Source organism: Epinephelus fuscoguttatus, linkage group LG8, assembly GCF_011397635.1.
Source record: "Epinephelus fuscoguttatus linkage group LG8, E.fuscoguttatus.final_Chr_v1".
Classification (NCBI taxonomy): domain Eukaryota; kingdom Metazoa; phylum Chordata; class Actinopteri; order Perciformes; family Serranidae; genus Epinephelus; species Epinephelus fuscoguttatus.
The window spans coordinates 25,593,104-25,615,916 of NC_064759.1; the positions used below are offsets into that span (position 1 = coordinate 25,593,104).

The window sequence follows — 22,813 nt, forward strand, 5'->3', positions numbered from 1 at the left end:
CCTCCCAAACAACAAGGCTGCCCTCTGGTGGTGTTAAGAGTGACTACAGGTATAACTGAGACATGTCTTTGAGGAGCAGATTGTAGAGTAAGCCTGTCTTTACTGTCTATTATTTACATTTACCGCCTCATAACCTGTAGTCCAAAGCCATTACTCTGCTGGTAGTCAGGTCTGAGAATAAAACTGCCTGTCGTACATTTTGGCGACCGTATAAGATGATTGGTGAGGGTATGGGTTAAAAAAATATTAGCTTTCAGAGCGGTATTATTATCTGCGTGGTAAAAAGACAGGCCAAACAGATCAGCAGTCTCCAGTAAAGACATAAATCATCATCTCATATCTTAACATGCATCGTTTGTGTTGGGAAATAAGACTTAAAATGTGAGATTTACAGCATGCACTTAAAATGGGCCTTTATAAACCTTCAGTTTCACCCAAGCTGCTAATGCTGCATAGACCGAAATGACAAAATGTGAAATGCAATCACAATGAAGCTACAGTGAGTTTAAATATAAAGAAAATTAAAGGTCCAGTGTGTAAGATTTAGAAGCATCTATATGCAGAAATGGAATATGAAGCCCAGTTCAGACCAATGATTCGCAACGAGACAAAAGCGTTTTAGAACGTTGCAGAGGGAAGTTGCGGCAGTGTGAACTGGGCGTCTGAGCTCAACTGAAGCTGGCTGATGAGGTCACCTGCAACTCAGCTGGTCATATTGCCGGTGGCTGGTTTTGGAACGTAAGGCACGTCACCTGTTTCTACAGCCAATCGGCTTGTAGTGAAGTCCACTAGTCAAGTCAAAATGGCCGCAGGGCAAGTGCTCCGTCTCCACTGAGCCCTCTGTTTCCACCCTCACGTGTGCCGGTGTCGGACGATGTGTCGCTGCTGCTGCTCACTGTATGTGCTTATGCCCCCCACATACACACATTCTCATTGACTAACTAATTGGTGCTGCTTACTTATATTACTGTGGCATATATATCATGAATACAGTTCATCTGATGCTCCTTTTGTTTGTTTTTCACGGTTTCAAATGCAGCTGTAGCCAGTATCTCACTATCACTATCCTCATCTATATTTTAAGAAGCTATAAATTATATTCAGCTACAAAATACGCCCAAAAAGCTGGAAATCATAACAGAAGTACAGAGAGTTGTTGCATAGAGATGATACACCATCTCATCTGGTTGCATTGGTGTCGCCTGAAACTAAATTGTGTTTGCATTACCTTAGAATAAGCCGTTTATATCTACATACAGAGCAGGTCCTCTTCCACAGTGTCCGCCATGCTGCTCTACAGAAGCCCAAAATGGACAAATCTGGCCATTCACGTTTTTGTGTCGGCTATCATGGCTCCCCTACACACTTGGTACATGACAGAAGTTTCATTCTGCAACCTCACTGCTAGATGCTACTAAATCCCACACACTGCATCTTTAATGTGCTGTAATCTATGGAAACAAAGAGACGCTGTAACTGTCTGAATCACGTAACACACTGACAACCAAATTGTGAAAACACCACATGTAATCTTGGTGTTCTTAATACTACTGAATTTAGAGCATTAAAACCAACGTGTGTTCATTTCAAAGTGGGGAATTCAAAGATGATTTTCAAAGTACACTATTTCAAGGCTATGAATTCATTCCACTCAAACTTCAAGATCCAGCAGCACAGTTGGGTTTTGAGTTGCTAACAAGAGTCAAATTATTTTGGCCTCTCCGTGCTTCTATACAAACCTGACCTGTGAAAAAGAAAAGAATTCAAAATTTCTTTAACACTTTATTTTCTTAAATACAACAGAATATTAGTACAGTCAGTCACACATTTTTTTTTTATTCAGAGGCAGAAGACATTCTGGTCCCTCTCACCCTGCTTTCATAACGGGATAAAGGGAAACCTTGGGTGGCATCAGAGGCTACATTTACACACAAACTCACTTATACACTTCAAAGTGCTGCACATATTCCAGTTAAGATCTTTGTTGTGCAACTGTGACAGAGTGTCCTTGTTGCGACAAACAATCTATCTAGCAAAAAAGACTTGTCACTTCACAGTTGCTCCCTTACTGATTGAACAAATCCAGGTCCTCTATAACACATGGGAAAGAAATTATAATCCCAGTAGTAATATTTTTTGGACAATAAACTCATGTCATAGGCAGCGCTGGTGAGAGATTTACAGGCTTCATTTGCCAATTGGATATCATTAGCCTGTAACAAAGCCTTTCAATGAAGTATTTGACTACATGTATAAAATTAGCCTTGTGCACTAGAGCCTCAATCTTGTTGCCAACGCATTAATAACCGTGCACAACAAGGGAGTTGTCTCGCAGAGGTTTCTGCAGGTTATTCAGGATTATGCAGAAACCGGAATAACCACATTAACAGCAGATACCTCTGTGCGTGTAAACATAGCCAGTGTTGTCAGCTACAGTATATACAGTGTTGATTTCAGGCAGTGCATGATGAGACCAGGTCAGTAATGCCAAAGTCAACTGATAAAAAGGTTCATATTTAGGGGCGTTAGGGTTAAATCTCACTGGTAACATGTTTGCAGTCAGGTCAAGACATCATTTAAATCAGCTTCTGACATTCTGTCTTTGAATTCATCACTCAGTAGTACCATCACTGAAGCAATAACAGATTCATTGGCACATTAAACACCATCATGAACAGAGTGCTCTAATGAATATAGATCATTTCTGACATTTAAAGATTTTGTGAGGTAAAAATATAAGCAACATTATCAGTGAGCTGTATCTGTGTGATATCTTTTTTTATACTAAAAGTCATCAAACTAAGAGAAAAAAAGAAACACAGGAACCCTTCAGTGTAACAGTGCAGCAGAAAATGATGTATTCAAAGCCATTTAAAGTCTGATATGCCGCAGGACACTGAACACAAAACACACTCTGAACATTTGCATCAACACAGGAATGTGCCGCATTCCACCGCAGAAAAAGATGCATTCAGTTCTGAGTGCCATTAGGTGGAGACAAAATGGGTTGCAAATGACTTTCGAGAGGAATACAGCTTATTTACAGGGTAAGAAAGAAGTGCAAGGCTAAGCTTTCATAAACATTCACACACTTAATATCCACAGTATATACCAAAAGACATGCATAGAGGCACGTACATATTCATCATACAAAAAGAAAACATACCAAAAAGCAGAACACCAGTCAGACGTGGCTTTTGTGACTCGAAATCTGATCACCCGACAACGAAAACAATGAGCGCAAAAGCTTTGACATCATGGGATGTGAAAAGGCAAAAGCTGAAGTTCCAGCCCTTTGAATAAAAAAGATTAACATTGTCACAACAACAAAGAGACATCAGTAATCTTCCATCCATCTCTTAACCAATACTGAGTACCAGCCTCATATTCAGCGTAATTCAACAGAATGTTATCGCCCAAAGAAAGAAAAACCTTCTTCTTTTTTTTTTTTAAAATAAGAGGTACAATATTTGGTTTTCAAATTGGGTTCTCAATTTTCCCAGAATATGTTCAAACATTAGTGTGGCACAGTGTGAGCGCCTTGATGAATTTAAAAAAAGAAAAAAAAAATCCCTGCTTTGATCCCTTAAAGAGAAGGGCGGAATCAGAAGGAAATAAGAGTCAGACGTGTGTATCAAGACCAGCGATTTAAATTGGTATCTGACTGTAATATATTAAGTGTTACGGGATTGGAAATTGTAAAAAATAAATGCTTGTGTGATTTGAAATGCTACAATTTGATTGACACAGTTGGATTATTTTAAATACAATTTGGTAAAAGGCATCTTAAGAAACTAGTCTTAATTTTTCTGCTCACCTTGACAGAAACGGTGAAGTAAAACCACATTCTTCTTTTTGTGTTTACGTACGTCCTGTTCTGCTACGGACAAATGATAAGATTCCCTTTTCGTCTAGTAAGTCACAAAAACACACCCTTAATCACTTTTTTTAGCTCACTGTCGTTTGGCAGATCACATAGAGAAGAAATAATCATAAGTCACTTCACAAACTGATAACTTTCATTGACATAAACTTCTGAATTATTTTAATGAATGGTCACTACAGAGTAAAATAAATTAGACTCTTTTTTTTTTTTTAAATCATTTCAACTCTTACTCAACCTTCTCGTGCAGAGAGGCACGGACACGGTTGCGCACGTAAAAAGCGGTAAGAGCACTGCAGCAGGCAGTGAAGATGAAGAGTGCAACGGCATCGTGCGCGAGGTCGCCGTGAAGGCGCTCATAGAAGGGACGGCGCTCTGTGAAGTCCGTTTTCAGCGCCTCGATCTGCGTCAGGGTGCACACCACCACGAATATGTGAAAGATCTGGTGGCCCTGTCCGATGAAGTCACACTTCCCAGGGAACAAACTCTCTGGGTGAGGGCAGCAGAAGAAGTAGGCGCTGATTAGGAAAAAGACCACGTGGTAGAAATGGTACGCCACAATCGGGTCAGAGCAGCCCTCCTGGTAGCAGCTGTAGATGCGGTGAACCACAGGGCTTATGTCTAAACAGTAAGCCAAGGCTGAGGGCACCACTTGGCAGAGCTTGATGGCGAACTTTGGCAGCTCATGGCTTGCGTATTTGCCGTAGCAGCAGCCGAAGCAAGTGAGCCAGGCTAGGAACGCCGCGGCCGGTAAAAAGAGCCCTTGCACTCTGGTGTGCCACTCCTTCTCTATGGCGTAATAGTAGTGCGCCAGGGCACTGCCATACTGGTAGACGGCAACCCCCACGTAGTCGAGGAAGTAGAAGGTGTAGTAGGAGAGCTCGGACTTGGCAGAGAAGAGATGAGCGAGGGCGCTGAAGGAGAGGTAGGTGAAGGCTGCCAGGAGGACAATGAAGAGGGGCTGAGCGTGAGGGTCTCGCAAAAAATCGACCGTCTCCGAGATCTCCTGCCACTTCACCAAGATGATGAGGGCAGCCAGCAGGTGGGTCCACACATTTAGGGTCTCGTTGTGCCTTTGGAAGAGGGTGAGGAAGTAGTAGCGCCAGCTTAGGTCCGGCTGCCTGTAGCCGGTGAGGATGTGGCGCTCGCGGAACACCCAGGGAACGTCGGAGATCTTCACAGTGCAAGGCAGCGTGGGGAAGGCTGACTCCAGCAGCTGAGGGATCTGACGCAGCTGCTGTGCGTTGATAAACAGGCGACCAATCTGCTCCATCACCACCGTCGCCATGGTAAACTGGAGGCCAGAGAGGGAGGGCGGAGAGAAGGAGCGAACAGTCAGTTAGTCAATATCTGTCTGGCTGTGAGCTACTGTCGTCTCCAGATCTGTTTGTGTGCATCTGTGTGTGCATGCACTGAACTGTGTGTGTGTGTGTGTTACTGCAATACTACTATCACAAACCAAAGAGTAGTGCAAGAGAGGTTTGGTCAATGAACAGAAATATAATCAGTGAATCATTTACTCAGACATCAAGCCAAAACATTACTATAGTATGGCTCCAGATTTTGCCAGTTCCCCCTTTTATGTAACTGGAATTTGAAAATCATTTGTTTTGTACAGCTGTATTGCATAGCGTCACTGTTAACAGGCATTTTTACTGTTTTCCTACATTTTCTACACCAAACGATTGATCCAACAATCAATCCAATAATCAACAGATTAACTCATCATGAAAAATAACCTTAAATAAAAGGTACATAAAATCTCCGATCAAACAGATGGAAAGGCTGATGACATTTTTCCTTAAAGCTGCAATGACGTCCTTCCTTTTTGGGTCAGAAAACCTAAACAATAAGCTGCAGACTAAAAGGCTCCGTAGAGATTAATTGCAGTGGTGTTTGACACTGACAGTAACCCCCATTCGCATCAGTCATGTTGGTCCACTTAACAATATTGATTAGTGCAGCTTTAAGTGTTTTCATTTGAATAAGTGATGTTTTGTTGATTAATCTCACATCAGAAATTCCACTCAAATTGTCAGATATGAATTAAGGCCTCACAATATATTGCTTTTTTTAATCATCATTTGCAGTGTCAAATTGTGCAGTAAACACAACGCAAAGACAGCGATATTGAGTTAGCTGAAAGTGTATCAGTAAAAAAACTGCACTTTAAAATGTAACTTACTGCAGGTGAGTTGTAAATGTAGCGGCCCTCTGCAGCTGACTCAATTATTTCAACTCGTCCACGTGAACTGTGTGTTTGAGTTTGATACAAGGTACAAACAATGAAAGCATGACATGAATATAACAATATGGGAACCTTTTTCATAAAACAGAGAAAGGTCTTTATTTTTTTAGTAGAATTTATTAATATTATTACTGTTGTTTGCATTTTATTATCTTTAAAATGTCTGACCTGTAAGGGACAATGATCTGTGTGCTTTCGATATCCTTCTGGACGAGAACACAGTTGCTTCCCAGTTCGTATAAGGTTTTTGAAAATTAATAACGATTAGGGCTGCGACTAACGATTATTTTCATTGTCGACTAACATGTCGATTATTTCTGCTACTGGTCGACTAATCATTTTATCGGAAAATGTGTTAAAATGTTGAAAAATGTCGGTATGTCTCTCCCAAACCCCAAAATTATGTCATCTAATGTCTTGTTTCGTACTCACGCCAAAGGGTTTTAGTTCACCGTCATGGGAGAATGTGTAAAGCTGCCAATATTTGAACGTAAGGAGCTGCAATAAGAGTATTTTGGAGTACTTTTATAGTACTTTTCTATGACAGATGACTCAAACTGATTACTGATTATTTTAATAGTTGATTAGTCATTGATGAGTCGACTAATCGTTGCAGCCATAATAACAATATTGCTGCCTTTTTGTGTTAAGTTCAGTGTCCAGTTTGTCTACTAACAGAATGTTGGAAATAGTTTCATCTGTTTATTTTTATTGGTTGTATTTTAGCAGAGCAGCCTACTGAAAGACGCACAAAAGCAGAACAGAGCACACTTTAATATCTGTTCATTCATCATAGGTAATATCATCATAGTATTCAGTAACTTTATTGCATTGTTTCCTGATATTGTGTGTCCTTTACATGAACATTATCTGTGGTGGTAGTTGTGTTGCTATTTTTGCTGGTGTGGCTGACCATCTGATCGGTGTCTCCAAATGTGTCCCCAAGCTTTTAGCTGCTCTACGACATGATGCATCACCCTCGAGGACCGTTACACACCACAGGACCTCAGGTGCAATAAAGCTCTGACCTCAGCTGCTCTTTTGGTCGTAAATTCTGCCAGTGAGGCCTCTTTTTTTTTTTTAGTTCTCAGTATCGGTGATTGTTAATGAGAAATCACTTCCTAAAAAGTGTAGAACTTGACACACAGTCGATATTTCCAACAATGTGTATATTTACGAGGCGTGGGTAGGATTTTTTTTTTTAATTAAAGAGAATGGGTGATGCTATTATACGCATTAACAGATATTCTATGTATTAAAGGATATGAATGAATCCAGTTTAGGACAGCCAGAGATGATACATGTACTGGTATCACAGAGCATTTCCATTCAAAGAGTTGCAAACACTGGAAAATGACCTGACCTGGTAATTTGGGTTTATGTGCAGTGCAATAAATAAAGATTTGCTGCTTACAAATCAAATGCAATGATCTGAACTGTGCACACTGTACTGATTTTGTCTGTGGGGCTATAACATGAGCACCCTGCACACATAGTGGGAGCAGGGTTAAAACCAGTTATTCTACACATATCATTGATTTGATCTCTCTGGCTTCCTATACTCCACTTCCCAGAGATGTTGGGAAGGCAGAGGGCACAGACAGACAGAGATCAGGCTGTGTGGGATGAACACAGGCCGAGGTTCAGGAAGAAAAGGCGTGGAGTGATGAATGGGAAGAGATTACGTAACATAACCCCCACCCGACGTCCACACCCTCCGTTTCCAGCAAGGGTTGCAATCCTTTGAAATATTCATGGCTGAGGAAAAATGCTCGACAATAAGACGGCAGGATGTTTCATATTATATGTGCAACACCCAGGCCTGTGTGGGCCCGGCTGCAGTGCATTGCCCACAGGCAAATCTGCACCTGATATCTCTGTGTAAATTTGAGATCAAGTGTCCGAGATGGATTTGCATTCCTCCGAGCCTCGAGGCTTGCCTCTATTCCTCATGTGCATCACAAACCTGTGAAATACCGCCGCACGCTCATGAGAAATGACTGGCCATCTGAATGTGCACCACGCTATGCCCCTGGAACGATACACCGACAAAATGGCATGGATTATGGAGATGAAATGAATGAGGATAAATCACACGCACATACCTGTAGACGGTAGAATCAAACCAAAGCCTTGAGTTTAGCGGTGGATGAACGCGTTAGAGCCGCACGGGATAGAGATAACATTGTTTGAAGGGGTGAACGGAGAAAGGATGACCGTGACGGGAGCAGCGTCTGGCGGCTCTCATAGCTGCTGGGAGGATACAGGCACTTTGACGAGCGGGTCTTACAGCCAATCAGAAAACAGGGTGCTGATCCTTCCTGCGGCCGCGCACATTGTCTGACCAATCACAGCTGCCGTCTCGCTGATGAGCCCGCCCACACTGAAATGCTTCCACTGCCAATGACTGTATGGCACTCCAGCGAGATAAGGAGCCTTTGGGTGTTTCATAGCTGACCTCACATTTATCAGACTGGTATACCTTTGTAGAAGACATGTTATATTAATATTGATATTAGTGATAACCTTATTTTCAACTCATGAGGGTCAACATGCAGCTATTATCCTCCTGAGACTTTTGTTTGGTGTGCATTTTTAATTTGTCCTAGCTATTTTGGATTAGTAGGACCTGATAAGTATACAATACCAAACTTTGTCAATTATTAAAAGTCCCAATGTCCTTAAGAGAGACAATATTAAAGTCTGAATGTCCTTAAACGAGCTGATGATGAATTCCAAATGTCTTTAAACGAGTTCTTTTATCAGTCTTAGCTTGTTACTGTTGCTAAAATTGGTCACATTTGTGTGGCATATCGGAATATATAAAAGCTAGACTCTAAACCCTCACTTTATTGATAACCCCATGTGAAGTAAGTCATATTCACTTGTTAATTTTAAAAAGAAATATTTTTGACATCTTGTAGCCTGTCACAATAGGATGGGCCCTGATAAGGCCTTCATCATCTGCAACTGTCTGTTTCTTTGAAGGTTTAATGTGTATTTAGGTATTTAGGTGTACGCTTGTGCATATGTATACTTTTCTTTCTTTTTCTTTTGTAATGCTGTATAGCAGTTTATATGTTGTTAAAAACCAATAAAAACATGTTTAAAAATGGTGTGGCACACAAACTACAAAAGTTATAATAGTAATAATAACAAATCTTTTAACAATCTTGCATGTACGGGGGAGAATAAAATCATTTATTAATCATACATAAACAAGTTTCAACCATTAAATCTGATCAGACTGACTTGGCAGAAATGGTTGCCATCTTGTTTTTACATGGATTAGTGTATTGTGGTCTTACCACCACTAGATAGCACAAAAAAGTGTCCTTGAACGAGGACAAGAGGCCTAAATTAAGCAGATTGAATTAGAAGGACCATCCATCCATCGATTTTCTAACCGCTTATCCTCTTTAGGGTCGCGGGGGAGCTGGAGCCTATCCCAGCTGACACTGGGTGAGAGGCAGAGTACACCCTGGACAGGTTGCCAGATTATCACTGGGCTGACACATAGAGACAGACAACCATTCACACTCACATTCACACCTATGGACAATTTAGAGTTATCAATTAACCTGCATGTCTTTGGACTGTGGGAGGAAGCTGGAGTACCCGGAGAAAGCCCACCCTGACATGGGGAGAACATGCAAACTCCACACAGAAGGGCTCCCGCACCCAGGATCGAATCAGAAACCCTTTTGCTGTGAGGCGACTGTGCTAACCACCACACCACCGTGCCACTTAGAAGGACCAATACACCCAAAATGTAGTGTCCTCATATGAAGACACAGAGTCTCAGGAGGTTATTACCTAACCCTTCTGCGATGCGTTTACTTTAGATACAGACTTTTCTAGATATGATAATGCCACTCCTGAAGGTTTTACTTTGGACCATTTTTGCACTTGGATGTACAAGTAGGAATGATAGTAGAAATACCATAGCTTACTCCATTGGAAGTAAAAGTCCTGGGACTTCTTAAGTATGACACTTAAGGCTTAATTTCTCCTTCGCTGAGGGATTTACACAATTGCACAGAATCCCTTAAAAGTTTTCGTTAGTTAGGGGAAAAACATTAGCTCGTTTACTGTGTTGAAAGAGATTTCATAGCGGAACAAGTTTCCATAGAGATTGTTTGTTTGCTTGAACTCACACTTGTGACACCTGTTATCATCTCACAAAGCTGGCTAAAGTTAGATAGTAAAAAAATGGCAGAAGAAGAGGAGATAAGAATAATGGTCAGAGGAGAAAGAGATTATACCTCTGGAGGAATGCAATCATAGAAAGCACATACTGCGAAGGAAATTTGATCCCCCAAGTAACACAAAACAATTATCGGAAGAAATTGCGACGAAAATTAATTCAGTCAAATCTTTGGTCTAAAATCAAACATGACCAACCATAAACTCAGTCACATTGCAGTTAAGACAGAGTCAGAGGTACCTCAAGTTTTTTTTTCACTTTGCTTTGGTTGCTAAGGTATTTTGTGCAACAGTCAAGAATTCCTTAAGTATAAGACCAACACAAGGAGAAAACCATAAATACTGAGGTGATCATTTTAAAGAAACCTTAAGGAGAAGACTTAAGGGTGTTTGTGCAACTGATTTATTTTAAGGAAACTGTTACATCCTGAGGTCCCCATTAAGGTCATGTTTTCCTTTCAGTTTTTGTCAGTATTTCCTGTTTTATTTTGATACTCACCCTTGTCTCTCGTTTCAAGCACTGTACTTCCTGCCCCTGTGTGTTTCCCTCCTGTGTGATTACCCGCCCCACCCTGGCTGGTGTCACCTGTCCCACACTACCCCTCCTCACTTGTGTATTTACTCCTTGTGCTGCCCTTTGTCTGTTGCCAGTGTGCGTTCTCACCGTTTTTCTTAGTGCTCTCTTCGGATTTGACCAGATTTTTGACCCTGCTGAAGCCTACTGTCTTTGGATAGCTTTGTTTGTATTTTTTGGACTGATTATCTGTGCTCCGACCCCTTTTTTCAGTAAAAAGACCTTGTGTTTTTGAGTCCTGCGTCTGAGCCCTTTCTTTGTTGGCTCCAGTCTGATAGAAACCTTAACTAGGGCTTTAAGGAAAATCTTAAGTTAAGGTGTTTTGTGCAACTGGCCCCTGAATTCACAGGGATACTTAAGTAAAATACGGAAGCATTATCAGCAAAATGTACTTAATGTGTGCGCAGAGTGGCTCCTTTAAAAGTGTTATACATTATTACAGTGTTTTTTTTTTATCACTAACAAATACAGGAAAGAGCATTTAAATGTTGTAGTTTGTTAATACAGAGCCAGTCCTACACACTGTGTACCACTGGTTAGACTGGTAGTTTACTACTGCATCATATCCTATAAGCATACCACATTTTTCCATGCAAAATGTAACTAGTAACTGTAAGTGTCAAGTAAAATGATATTCTTTACCTCTCAAATGTAGAAGATTAAACCTGTGGCATAGCATGAAATTGAAATTTTTCAAGTAATTGTATTTAAGTGCAGTACTGATGTAAATGTACTCAGTTACATTCCACCATTACAAATCTCACCTGCATGCATCATGTTGTATCTATTGGGCTGCTACATGAAAACAAGAAGAATAAAGGTGAAATAATTTAACAAAACTTGAAGAGGACTGCCCGTTGTGTACACACTACTCTTTAATATGCATCATTATCTATAAACCGTGAGAACTAACTGGGATGTTAAGTCGTGATATAAAATACAAATTTAAAGTTCCAACGTTCAAATAAGGGTTACTTCAACAATAGAATCGGAAGCACAGTGTCATGTGTGTTTCTAAAGTGGACAGTATTTAATTGTCAGTGTTTTAGCTTTGATGTTGACATCCAGTGATAAACTGACTGGATCTCATTTGGTTATCAAATCAAGCCTGCTTGACTTGTGTGTTCAAATCAGTTTTACGGCCAGTGCCTTCCCCTTGTGTAGCATTCAGTGACAGCGTTTCCTTTGTTAGACTCAGTGTTTCTGAATGATCTGCATTGTTTCCTGATTCCAACCATCCTGTAGTGTGTATAACTAACAGAGCTGGATTCAGGGTATGTCTGCAGAAACACTGAACACGCCCCCTGGGTATTATTCCACTCTGGGATGAGCTGTGTCTTAACCTAAAAAAAGGCCAACTTCAGAGAGCGAAAAGTGTCAACAGAAGCTCAGGTCATGATTCATATTGTGGAACAGAGCAGATCACACTGGTGCTGATATACCTTGGTGAAGCCAGGAAGAGTCATGATCATGAGCAAGATTCCAAAAGGTCCAGCACAGGCTAAGAAAAGGGATCTTGGAGTGGAGCCAGCCATTGTTCCCTGTGTTGTTGGTGGAAGAACACTGCACTATGGGACAAGTAGCTTTCTGGGCTGATGAGTTCAGCAGTTTCTTCTCTACACATGACAAAGATGGGATTGTGCAGCACTGTCTGTGTGCATAGCTATACAGACTCAGTCCAAACACAACCAACTGTGTGTAGATTTCTGTATGATACGCCTCTACAAACATTATCATACTATGAGCACACAGTGTTATATCGCCCCGAAAACAATCGAATGCGAGTGAAAGGGATTATGATATGTAATAGCATGGCTCTGTTTCAGGTACCATTTATCAAAAACAGCACTGTAGAATTGTTTCTTTTGATTTCATGTAAGCTGAGGAAAGAGGTTGATTCATGGGTGCTATGCGGAAACATTTCCTTGCATTGTACAGTGCACTTTGTGGCTGTGATTCAATTGCTCACAGGAGCATAGCTCCAAATTCTGGCCCTATACATAAGTAGTCTTCAGTGCCCATCCCAGTGTTGTAGCAAATAAACGAAAATCCTGATATCCAAACATGCCCCGGGAAACTAAACAATCAAACAGGTTGAGCAGCTTTAGGAAAATCGCTGAGCACATACACACAGCTGCTCTGTACTCAACATTGAACGAATGCCACTTGGCACCGAGTGACATTTCAAACATGGGTGACAGGACACTGACTGCAAGTCTGTGCAAGATGCATGCAGTGTTGGTAAGTGTAAACAAACCCATACGATAAGATTTCTGATGACAAAACTTAGCAGCTCATGTGGCATGCAGGTGCTGCCTCATATCTGTCTGTGGTCTATATGGCCTCTGAACTGCTTCAGGAAACATTTATACAGTATTTGCAAAATGTCACCTCCTTTAAGGACTCAAATTATATTGAGGACTCAACATGTGCAACAGATTAGATGGCTGTTAGCAGCCATGTTCTCTACATGAATATGTGACAATGTAATTACTCTGGCAACTTGTAACAGTCAGTGCTGGGCCCATTTAGCTGCTTATGCATGATGATATCACTGCTTACAAATGAGAGAGCCACAGCTTCATGCATTAACACTTTCAGGAGGAATAAGCTATAAACAACGGAGTGATGGGTACACACTGAGTATACATATAAACAGTGTTGGGGAGTAGTGAACTACATGTAATTAAACAAGCAGTTTGACTACATTTTGCAGTAGCTTGCTGGTTGTTCAGCTACATTCAGTTTTGTGTAGTTAACTACTGAAACTACAACCACTTTGGGGCCATAAAAGGAGAGATTGAACCCACCCTTTGACCACAATTAGTCATAAGTAGCCCATTGATTATTGTAACTTATTAACAAATTTTCAGAGAAGTTGTGTAGCTTTAGTTAACCAAACTAGATTTCTCCCGAGGTCAGCTTTGCTTTATAGTCCATCTTCTTCTGGTGTGAAATAATTGGTAGCTTGCAACTGGTAGCTTTTCCAACACTGCATATAAATCCATGGATTGTGTATTATTATTACCATATGATATTACCATTATGAGAGTGGTCACAGTGAAGCAAAGTCTACTTATGACCTATTATCAGTTGTATGTGAGGTTATGTCCTGGTAAACTTGATCTTTTCCCTGGTTTATTCATTCATTCATTCTACATGACAGGTCGCCAGACAGGGCTGACACATAGAGACAAACAACCATTCACGCTCACATTCACACCTACGGACAATTTAGAGTTACCAATTAACCTAGTCCCCAGTCTGCATGGAAGGAAGCCAGAGTGCCCAGAGAGAACCCACGCTGACACGGGGAGAACATGCAAACTCCGCACAGAGGGGCTCCCATGCCCGGGATCGAACTGGCAACCCTCTTGCTGTGAGGCGAGAGTGCTAACCACTACACCACCGTGCCGCCCCCTGGTTTATTTAAATCATTTTAAAAATTTAAATGTTTAGAGATACAGTTATCACAAGAAACATTATGAGATGTTATGCTGGCTGCATCAGTTATAATACTGACAGTGCAGACGTAGAATTTACACTTTAATATACATCATTATATTTTAATGATGTAGTATGATTCCCAAATGAAGGCTTAGCTGACCTGTCTATATCAAACAGGTAAACAGCAGTACAGTCAGGCAGCGGCTTTCATTTGAAAGTTTCATCTTCATCTTCTAACCGCTTCATCCTCTTGAGGGTCGCGGGGGGGCTGGAGCCTATCCCAGCTGACATCAGGCGAGAGGCAGGGTACACCCTGGACAGGTCGCCAGACTATCTGACACATAGAGACAAACAACCATTTAGAGGACAATTTAGAGTTATCAATTAACCTAGTCCCCAATCTGCATGTTTTTGGACTGTGGGAGGAAGCCGGAGTGCCCGGAGAGAACCCACACTGACACGGGGAGAACATGCAAACTCCGCACAGAAGGGCTCCCATGCCCGGGATCGAACCAGCAACCCTCTTGCTGTGAGGCGAGAGTGCTAACCACCACACCACCGTGCCGCCCCCATTTGAAAGTTTTCTTTGCAAAAACTTTTTTGTCATATTCAGAGGCTACTTGTGTTGTGCAATGAAAATGTGTGTAATTCACATAGTGCAAAATGATGAATACGCAAGTATTTGTACACAAGTGTAGCCACCTATCGGCCAAAAAGCCACAGGAATATGTAGGAGAGTATACCCACTTCCTCCTCTGTGACCTACACATACACATCTACTCAATAGGACACTACTAACACAACTACCACTACACCACTGGTGTTTGTGTATTGAGTGTGCCCATATCTGTGCAATAACAGATCATGAAGTCAACAAGCTACAGTAAAGGTACATTCAAGCACACTTAATTTTAAACTTTGAAAAACACCAAATCGTACAATAGATTTATCATATATCAGGGATGAAATGTTCCTTCCAACTTAATTTATTAGATCCTGTAAAACACTGGTTCACACCCTTTTTGGATTGTGACCCCTTACAATATTTAATTGAAGGATTTTCATAGGGTGTAAGAGGTCTGATAACACCCCTCAGATTTATTTTGTGAGCCTTTAGGAATCACTACTTTCAACTATTGCAAAACTATTACCAAGACCACTGACTGCCACTAGGTGTCAGCAGTGTCACAGTATTACCTAACACACGATATCATACACTATATGACTGCTCTTTATCTCTTTAATTCCAGTTGCCAATATTCATCACATGGTATGTATAAAATAATCAACACACAATATTCATAAAGAGCAGATGTGTTCAACACACTCATCAGAACAGAAAAGGGTGTCATTGTTTACAGACTTTAATGGCTGAAGCGTGACATTGTACAGTATATTCAAACATGCAACATTATCAATAGTACAGAGCACTATTGTACGAAGCATTTAAACAGTATAAAGTATTAGGACCAGTTTGTAACAGTGGCATGCCTCTTAATGAAAAAATATAATTTGTACCAAAAATAACTGGTCTAATCAGCTGCCAATAAGAAATCTACCAGCAAAGTTAAGTCAGACTATACCCGCACCTAATCTAACATCGTATAACCAACTTTTAACATCAGAACTAACACAAGCAACCATGAAAGTGTCAGTTAGAAAAATAAAGCTTATCTTGGGAAATGTAAAAACTGTTATCCAGCAAACAAATTAATTCTCCACTTTCATCGCCTCCTTGTTCTTCTTCACTTCTTCAAGCTTCTTGTCCTGTTGGTTTAAAAGCAGAAGCATCAAAGCACTGTGCTTTTCATTGGTTCAACATTAAAATAAAGAAGATTTGTGCTAGTAGGAGATTTACCTTTTCCTTGAATTTCTCTTCGAGAGCCGCCATACGTGCATTGCGGTTCTCTTTGTTAGCCTCCATCTTTTGATTGAGTTTCTCTTGTGACATCTTGCTGAAGTTGAAGTCTTCCTCTATGGCCTTCTGGATGACCTCCTTCTCGTGCTCTCGTTTCTCAGCTAAGTGTTTCAGCACTTCAGCCTGCTGGCTCTGACAAAATGACAAAAGGAAACTTTTGGAGTAAGAACCTGAATCCTAAACCCATGTTCAAATTTTTATAGCTGAGTTAAAAATATCCACTGTAGTAGTTTGTTTACAGCCTGGGAACAGTTTGTTATTTCCAACAATACCTTGCGTCTCTCCTCTGCAGCCTCCAGCTTCCTCTTAATCTCATCCAGTGACGTTTCCTTTTTCTTAAGAGGGGACAAAGGAAATTCGCTCTTGGCATCTGGAGATGTGGGGCTCAGGATGACCTCAAATGCCTGACCAGAAGCCCGCTTGTTCAGCTCCTTCACTTGGATTTCTGCAGATGTGCGAGAGTGTGAGGTCAGAGGTCAAAGTCAGAACATAGAATTATTTATATCAATACCAATATCAGCCTTTTTTTACTTGATGAATGTCAAACAACTGCTCAGCTATAGCAGCTCGCCTCTACTATCCTGCTTCCATTGAGATTCATAGGCAGACAGAGGATAATTAGTGGAGGTCGAGCCGGCCTCCTACTGGATTTTCAGGGGTCACTGCTTTGTCAGAGAGGTCACAGGCGAACAATAACCTCTGTTGTGAGACAGCATTTTGCGTTTCCAATGAAGGGGAAATGAAAACAAGATGTGAAAAAACAAACAGTTTTTTAAAATATTGTATGAGCGCTGCTTCACAGATTACTTCTGCAACTTGCAATACCGACCACATCAAAGAACTCCAGTTACTTGAATGACTGAGTCTTGCAGGTGGTTTCAGAGTTCTTAAGGACATAGAGACTTTGCTTTGCACTACTTTTTCTGGTGAGAAGCTCTCCTGGTTAGCAGTTAGATGGAGACATTTTTTGCTTTAGGTTAATCTACAGCAGTGATGCTCAACTTATGGCTGGAAGGCAAATTCATCAATGTCAATAAATCAATGTCTGTTCACTAACTGCCTCTTTGCCTCCTGTCATTGTGCAAAAGTGGCCCCTGGGCAGAGCAAGTTGAGTATTCCTGGTTTTAAGTAGGGCTGTTTTCATCGAAAAATGTGTTGAAATTATGAAAAATGTCGGTCTGCCTCTCCCAAACCCCAAAATTATGTCATCTAATGTGTTGTTTCGTACTCACAACAAAGGGTTTTAGTTCATCGTCATGGGAGAGTGTGTAAAGCTGCCAATATTTGAACGTAAGAAGCTTAAGTCTTAAAGCCATACATTTCAATTACAAAAAGGCATTTATCATCGTAAAATATTTTTAACTTAACTTTAATTTAATGTACAACTACATGCAAAGACTGCGCATATAAATAACAATTTGTGCAGTTCACACCTACCTCCACAGCTTTCCATTTCAGCAGAGATGTTGCCTCGTTTATACCACTAGAAGAAAACATAAAAGAAAAGATTATTATCAAGCAATACATGTCTCATTTTACAAACTAGATAAGCAATTGTCCATATTTGCACAATACCCACGTCCTCTCAGCAGGACGGTGCTGGAGCTGACAGTTACAGCTCATGTTTTGATAGCTAATCGATCAAGCATGCGAGCGTGCCTTTTAAAAAAACAGTTAGGTTTTACTCTCGCTCCTGCTTTGACTCATAAGCTCAAAACACACATTGTTTCACTCACCCTCCATGTATGTTTATGTTATTAAATCTGATGACACATGAATGCAATTACTGATCATGTCAGTATAAGGTATACCCAACAGTGGGTGCTGTATAGCTGCATATATGCTGCACATTATAAAGTTACATAATCTGGCAGGTTACAGTTACAACATGACATGACTTGTCAGGAACAAGAAGTTCTCCACCTCTCTGGTGCCTGAACTAAAAGTACAATATCAGCAAGTGGTAGTCCCACAGTGGAGGAGTGTGCATGGTGATGGGAGTAAATCACCAGTGTAGTAAAAGAGGGTGTCTGTGGGTGCACACAGCTGCAGGGTGCACTCATTTATGCATGTGTTGTTGGAAAATGGCGGGGGAGGGGTAGCAGACATGCTGTAAATATACACACTTGAAACACAAAGGCACACTTTGAGAAAGAAATATTATAATAGTGATGTAGAGCAAGAAAAAATAAATTCATGACGCAGCCAGTAAAGTTAACCAGCTCGCTAAAGTAATTTTAAATGATTAACTTACATAATGTCGACTCAAGGCAATAACGTTACATATAAACAGTCAAACTTGGTGTACACTAATTCACGAGTTCACCACCTTGTAGTATTCGATGTAAATAAATAAATAAATGTTGGATATATTAAAGCTAATGTTAAAAAGCTTTTTGAATTTTGACGTAACGTAATTGCACCTAACGGTCCTGGACAGCGGCCATAACAACAAAGTCCGTTAATTAGTTCAACTGACTTTAGAGATGCTGAACAGACCTTATTAAGATACAATAAGCGTCTAAATGCACCTTTAACTCTACCAACACTTGGTGTGAGTGCTCTGAAAGCCTGGTTTAACATTAGCATAAAGCCATTGTTCTCACCGTCAAGTGCCTCAGCGGGAAGAGTAGCCCTCCTCCTTCTTCTTCTTCGCCTCTGTTCAGAGTCAGAGACCGCCAACATCTGTACCTTCGCGCAAAAACCTGTCGTCACCGGCGCTGTTTGCATTCATTGGTCCAAAATCCACCAATCAGAGAAGGTGTTCAACTGAAGTGCACTGCACAATAACAGACATATAAAGCTGGCTGCCAGCTGCTGGTACAGCCCCTATGGTACAGCCTCATGGCTCTGAGAGCAAAACACAGGACACAGTGTTTACCTAACGTTATGCAACCGCCAATTAAATCATACACACCAGCCATGTGACTTTAGATATGTTAAAGGAGCATGGCTGTAAAGTGTTAGTTTGATCTTAAGAGGGCCAGACCAGTAAAACCACTGCATAATAACCCATAAGAAACAACACCTCCAAATGTTTCCCTTTCTTTTAGTGTAACGAAGTACCAGTCTATTCTGAAAATGTTCATCCATTTGCAGCCTGAGATGTCTTTAAAAATATATGTGCAGTTTTAGTAGTATGCCTCAGTTCTTTTTCACCCTCAGTCAGTCTTCTACTCGCTGTCATTACATGTGTATTTTTCCACACTTTTTTTTTTTAATTAAGAAAAAGAATATGCACAGAACATCATAATTAATGACAGCACATGTATGTAAAAATGGTGGCACAGTGATGCAGTGGTTAGCATTGTCGCCTCACAACAAGAGGGCTCCTGGTACGAATCCAGGGTGGGGGGAGCCCTTCTGTGTGGAGTTTGCATGTTCTCCCTGTGTCAGTGTGGGTTTTCTCTGGGTAGCCTACTCCAGCTTCCTCCCACAGTCCAAAGACATGCAGGTTAATTGGTGACTCTAAATTGCCCGTAGGTGTGAATGTGTGTGAATGGTTGTCTGTTTCTATATGTTAGCGCTGCGATAGACTGGCTTCCTGCCTCGCCCAGTGTCAGCATGGATAGGCTCCAGCCGGCCACACACATGTGACTACCCATGCTTTTTAAAATAAGAAAATAAGGTCTTAACAGAAGATACAAGTACAAGTACAAGTACACATAGATATAAAATACAGTAGGCTATTTCAAGACAATTGCGTAATAATAAACAAACAAAACCAGAAAGGACAAACAACATCAACAATAAAAAAGAAAAAGAAAAAAGAAAAAATGAAGATAAACAGGGATAAAAGCATACAGAGAAAAAAGTGTATCAGTCAGAGACTTTAGGGGGGAAAATGCATAATTTTCCAGCTTGGTATGCTTTTTGTTTTTTAACAAAGTGAATGACTTGAGAAGAGCCTTAAATTCTCAAAGAAAAGATACAGAACCAGGAGGCGACTTACAGAGTTTGTTTGTGAATAAAAAATCTTGCACTTACAATAACAAAATTAAGCAATTTAAATTATCCCCTGCCTTAGAAATCACTTACAAATCAAAGGTTTTGGGCAGCTCCTTAGTAATAGAGTATCACCAATATTGTTTTAAGTCAGAAGTCTGATACTGATTCGTCTGTGCTAATGCTGATTGAAAGTGTTTTGTACATTTTAAATATCCTGTAAATAAATTAAATATCATTGTTTTATCAGAGAACTGTGAAGTCTCTGGAGCAGCAATTTACATATTCACATCTTGCTCCTGAGACTTGGTACCTCTTCCACAAGTGCAGCAATGGAGTGCAATTCATCCACTGGGCCGGACTGGACTCCTTGGCAGGCTGGTTCTGGCCCTCTGGCCGTGTGTTTGACACCACTGGTTTAAATCAGCAAACTGGACTTCATATTAAAGCCCAATATACAGAAGTTAGTCAGTATTGATAGGCGATAAAAAGTGAAAAATAGTATATAATGAACATGATTTACAAAAATAAATATGTAAGACTGTAGGCAGTCTTGCTTTACATTACATTAGTGGGCATGGCATTACAACGGCCACACCACACCATTAACAACAATATGCTACAAGGTGACATTATGCTTGGGGTCAGTGGACCACAGAGGGGCCTAATTCCCCGTTAGCCATCAAATATCAAGGTGATAATGTTATGTATGTATTTTTGAGCTGTTACAGAGAGCCTGGTGATGAATGATGTTTCTGTAAAGCACCTTGTATCACTGTGTTCCTCTCTCCTTTGTCATTACTCACTCAGTTGCTCTGTCTCAGGGATGCAATACCATGAAATCGAATATTGTAGTTCATTATGGAATAACAGGTTATGGTCCATTTGAATGTTTACTCCAAAGCCGACATCTATTTTTCCACTCCATGCGATTGGTAGCGGAAAAAAAAATGCCGACTTTCATCATGGCCCAAAAGTATATTAAAGTTCACGAGTCATTAAACTGGCAATGGAATCATTTATGAAATATACCTATCTGCAACCTGCTCTTTTCAGCTAACCGCAGCCATGAACCTCCAAAATTCAGACAGCATAAAGTGTCCCACCAGGGATAATAACAAACAGGACCATTGCTACACCACATTAAAGGGTGTGTATCAGACACTGTGCAGCTCTGGGACTCCCTGGTCTGCTTTATCTTCTCCAGACTTACAGACAGAAACTAAAAGCTTACAAAAAGTTTACAAAAGCATGCACATCAGAACGATGAGCACTTGGTACTGGAGGAGAGATCATGCAAACTACAAAAACAGAGTCTACACACTAGACTAAATTCCTATAAATATTTGATAATTACCACCTAGGCGATGTTTCAAGCTTCACGCTTCACATGTATCAAAACATCACCTCTGTGGTAATCAAATTCAATATTTATGGAAGCATAGTCCAGTGTGAGGACTCTGTTTCCAGTCTTTTCCAGAGACTTAAATCTGCTAAGCCTGTGATCAAGACTGTGAGCAGATGGAGTAAAACCTTCTCCACATACAACAGGAACAAAGTCCAGTTTGCATCAAAATTCAGGCAGCTTCGACAGCCCATGGAGGCGGCTATAAAGGCGTGGACAGAATCCTGTATAATAAGGCTGCAAACAACCACATGTGTCCTGCACACTGTAGAGACCCATCAAGTGGGCTGCAGGTTTGATAAGCCCATTCACTGAACAGTTCTATGTCTGATGTGGAATCCTTCAAGTTTCTGGTCCACCGTATCCCAGGACCCAAAATGGACATCAGACACCACCAGAAAAAAGGCCCAGCAGACAGTCTGTGCCAGCTCAGGAGTATCAATCTACTTCAAGAGCTGCTGATCCAGTTCTACACTGCAATAATACAGTCAGTTCTCTGCACATACATTGTGCTCTGGTTTGTATCTGCCACCAAACAGGACAGCAATAGGCTACACCGAACAATCAGGACTGAATAAGAAATCATTGGTGCCAGCCTACCCGCAATTCAAGATGAATAGACTCCCAGAGTTAGGAAACAGGCTGGTAACATCACAGCAGACCCTTCACACCCTGGATCCCTGTGCAATAACCATGCAATACTTAATATCCACTGTACCTATAAATGATATATTGTATAGCTTAAATACACACTCTTTTCAACATGTATTTATCATCACTTTCAGTTACAGATCTGACCACACTGTGTATACTGTTTATATTGCTGTCATATCAACCTACCACATGTTATAGGCTGTATAAAGCAACCTGTTACATATTTATTCCAGCACCCTTTGCACTCTGCACCATTGCATTACTGTCCCTCTTTTTATACAAATGTCATTGCATTGTTGTTCTTTATTGATGTAGATATTTCTAATACACATTTATGTCTGTACATACAGTCAAATGTTTCACTTTGCTCAGAGTCAAGTTTTATGTGAACATATACTTGGTTAGTAAAGCTGATTCTGACACTGTTTTCAGACCCTGAGTGTGCCAGCAAATGATTTTTGCATCCTTAATATTGTAATTTAAAGTACAATACAGTAGATTCATACTTAAATTAGTTAATCCAGGCTAGGTGT

The 22,813-nt window shown here is 40.7% G+C and overlaps 2 protein-coding genes across 2 annotated transcripts; both read right to left on the minus strand.

Moving 5' to 3' along the window:
• Positions 1-1,769: 1,769 nt before the first annotated feature.
• On the minus strand, positions 1,770-8,393 carry paqr7b (progestin and adipoQ receptor family member VII, b). The gene is made up of 2 exons (XM_049584545.1): positions 8,237-8,393; positions 1,770-5,177 (listed from the first exon to the last, which is right to left on the minus strand). Exon 2 carries the CDS (start codon positions 5,169-5,171, stop codon positions 4,113-4,115), a length of 1,059 nt encoding a protein of 352 aa, XP_049440502.1. The 5' UTR covers positions 5,172-5,177; positions 8,237-8,393; the 3' UTR covers positions 1,770-4,112.
• A 7,313-nt stretch (positions 8,394-15,706) lies between these two features.
• stmn1b (stathmin 1b) lies at positions 15,707-19,034 on the minus strand. The gene is made up of 5 exons (XM_049583536.1): positions 18,883-19,034; positions 17,714-17,759; positions 16,549-16,721; positions 16,217-16,408; positions 15,707-16,125 (listed from the first exon to the last, which is right to left on the minus strand). Exons 2-5 carry the CDS (start codon positions 17,727-17,729, stop codon positions 16,069-16,071), a joined length of 438 nt encoding a protein of 145 aa, XP_049439493.1. The 5' UTR covers positions 17,730-17,759; positions 18,883-19,034; the 3' UTR covers positions 15,707-16,068.
• Positions 19,035-22,813: the final 3,779 nt, after the last annotated feature.